General features: G+C 33.3%; 1 protein-coding gene across 1 annotated transcript in view; it reads left to right on the top strand.

The window, feature by feature from the left end:
* LOC124248099 (complement factor H-related protein 2-like) overlaps window positions 1-3,012 on the top strand; it is a 16,821-nt gene extending 13,809 nt beyond the window's left edge. The window contains exons 4-5 of the mRNA XM_046677914.1: window positions 1,970-2,152; window positions 2,605-3,012. Coding sequence (XP_046533870.1) covers window positions 1,970-2,152; window positions 2,605-2,825 — 404 coding nt within the window. The 3' untranslated portion in view covers window positions 2,826-3,012. The remainder of the gene's footprint in view (window positions 1-1,969; window positions 2,153-2,604) is intronic.
* Window positions 3,013-3,461: the final 449 nt, after the last annotated feature.

Genomic DNA, 3,461 nt, shown 5'->3' with positions numbered 1-3,461 from the left:
TCAAATTCCATTTTTTAAGATTCTACAGAAAAGTGCGGACCTCCTCCACCTATTAACAATGGAGATATTACTTCTTTCCTATTAAAAGAATATCCTACAGGATCCAGAGTAGAATACCAATGCCAGTCCTTTTATGAACTCCAGGGATCCAAAGATATTGCATGTAGAAATGGACAGTGGTCAGAACGACCAAGATGTTCAAGCAAGTTCTTAGCATACTCCTATAGTAAATGCAGCATAATAAGCAGGGTGTTTTTTACATTTACAGTAGAATTTTTATGTAGTAATGATCTAGACTTGTTTTTAACAGCCAGTTGTACCAATTAAGACCAGAACAATTAATTAAAAATTTTTAATGGATGAGAGAATAAATTTGTAAAATTCTGATTTGAACAAAATAGTTGGCTTATTTAATACATCAAAATCAATAATACATGAATATTAAATATTAATATGTGAATATGCTGATGTGCATTATAACTCATCAAAATTTGCATTGAGATGATCTCAAACATATTATCCATGGAACTACATTTTCCTCCTACTAACCAATTTCAAATTATATGTGATCATCTCCTTAAGACTTTTCAAATAGATAGTTTGCAACAAGTTAGTCTAGGCAGAGTATTCTGAACCAGTATGAATGTTTCTACTTAAAAACTTGGAAAGTACTTCTGGTACAATGCTAAGCTAATTGCCACTAGCAAGTCATTTCTCTGATAATATCTCTTACCTGCATCTTACCACAAAAACTTACAGGGATGGGACACAAGATGAAAGCCAGCCATTTTTGATAGCATCTCCATCACTTCACTCCCTCACCCATATCCCAATAAGTATATTCAGGAACTTTCCTTTCAGGAATGTCCTTCCAAATTCCCCATCCCCACATTTTGGAAATATGTGGTATTTGAAGGCAATTTTTAAAAAGTTTTCCCCTTAGGAAACATCAGGGAGTAACAGGAATATGTTTTAATGGGAAGGATAAGTGTAATGGGATAAAAGTGAAGAAATAGGAGTCAAAATAAAAATAGCAAAATAACAAAATATTAACAATGTTTGATGTCAACACCTACTAACCTTTGTGGTGGGAAATTAAGACTTCCATAAAGCCCTTCTGGTTCCAGTACAAACTTCTGTGAATGACCACCTATTCTGCTAGACTTCCCAGAATGTTCAATCCCTCTCTATACAGGATGGAGCCAGTATTTTCTCACAGCCACGTGAGCTCCTTTCCTCTCTGACTATATTGATTTTATTTAATGAATTAAACAATGTTGCTGATGGGAACTGCTGCCCTAAATTATCTGAAGTCTTAGTCACTGTCGCTCAAATCTGTCTCCACATTCTTAGCAGATCATAGCAATAGCAGTCTGAATATTGAATTCAGAGAGTGGCCATGCAGATAGAGACAAATTTGTATTTCAAAGTCTAAATAGGCCAGAAATATTATCTGAATAGATTTGATCAGATAAAAGATAAGTTTCAGAGAAGAGTATTTTCTTGGCCAGAATAAGAAGCCATCAATTCCCTTTCACATTATACAAGTTGTTAATTCTTTGCATTTTATTAAAGGAGTTGGTTTCTTTTGTAATAAAAATGAAAATCAATAAAAAATCAATAGAGACCCAATAGACACTGTAGTATGTTGTGTAAAGAACAAGAAACATTCTTTTTTATCTTATCTATCCTTCTGTCTAGCATACATTCACTAAGGTAAAAATTTTTAATGCTAAAATACTGTAAAATGAACATATTTGTTAACACTTGATGTGTGCTTTCATGTAGGGTAAAGGAATGGCTTAAAAATGTAACTCACTTTAAGTGATTCAAATGTCTTCAATGAACGATTTCCTGTCATCAGATATCATAAATCTTGTTATTACATATTGTGCTATGTTTTTATTTGCTTTATTTTAACCTGTGTTTTTCTTTAGTCTTTCAATAAATCAAATCATATTCTTTTTAGTCTCTAAAGGAACATGTGGTCCCCCTCCACCGATTGACAATGGAGACATTACCACATTCCCATTACCAGCATATCCTCCAGGATCAACAGTTGAGTATCAATGCCAGTTCCTCCACCAACTTCAGGGAAACAGGATTATAACATGTAGGAATGGAGAGTGGTCAAAGCCACCAAAATGCTTAGGTAAATATTTTAATATTCTCATGGGTCTGAGAAAACCCATGTAATAACTATGATGTTTTGCTGTTTATAACAGAATTCTCAGAGATTAACAACCAAGCATTCTGTTAAATGCTTGCTACCAAATATTAATGTGTGAGGAAATAAAGTTTGAAAAATTCCTGTTGAAGCAACAACAGCAACTAAACATTCTTTAATGAAAGCTCTTCATATATTGATATTACGATTCTTAGATTATAACCTTTAGTTGTCACACATTAAACATAGTACCTCATTTTTACATCATTAATTGTTTAAAATGGTTTAAATCTACATGCTGGATGTTCAATGAGTTGGTTTATAAAAGGTTTTAAGAATGAAGCCCTGGACTAGCTTGGAAAATTCTATTTGAGTTAGAATTTTTGTGTACAATATTTGTATATCTCTTAATGTGTTCATTTTTTTTTTGCCTTCAGATGCATGTGTAATATCAGAAGAAAAGATGGAAAAACATAACATAGAACTACGATGGAGGGATGAGAAAAAAGTTTATTCTAGAACAGGGGATGTTGTTGAATTTGTTTGTAAACCTGGATATCGTAGAAAGAGAGACTCCACAGAATTTCGAGCAACCTGTCAGGAAGGAAAACTGGAGTATCCCACCTGTGAAAGACAGAGATTTAACACGCGTTCATAAAATCCTCATGTGTGCATTTATTCAGAATTTGTCATTATTAATCCAATTCTTCTCAAGTCATTCCTTCAAGTATTGTTTAACTCATTTTGACTCAAACATCAGAATTTGTGTTAAATATTACGTAGACAATGTTAGACACCAATGAATCACTTCTAAAAGGACCTCATTAAAACTTGGCTAACCAAAATGCTCTGTGTCCTGTTCATCAAATATCTATGGCCAGAAACTAGATGCAATCACTGCAGTGCCTGCTTCCATCCATCCTTCTCCCAACTTTCTCAAAGCCTCTCCATAACTTCTGAGGCTTTCTGAGACTCTCTATGTCAGAGGAAATGGAAAAAAAAAGGCTAGTCACCATCTTCAAAATAAAATTACTTCACAAACATATAAAAACCAAACTGTCATACCTATGTTAGTAATAAGATGTAAGTAGTTATTACTTACATTGCTTACTTCTCAATAGATAAACATACCAAAAAATGGTGAAATGCGTGATCTTCTACAAGACGTCTATGTAGCACACATCATAATTCAAACAAATTATAAAAGAGGAATTAGGATCTATTTGAGTGCACAGCTATTATACCATACATGCATATCATACATAGTGCATATCATACATGAAACATGATAAAG

Source organism: Equus quagga, chromosome 12, assembly GCF_021613505.1.
Source record: "Equus quagga isolate Etosha38 chromosome 12, UCLA_HA_Equagga_1.0, whole genome shotgun sequence".
Classification (NCBI taxonomy): Eukaryota; Metazoa; Chordata; class Mammalia; order Perissodactyla; family Equidae; genus Equus; species Equus quagga.
This window is presented reverse-complemented; position numbering and strand designations above follow the sequence as displayed.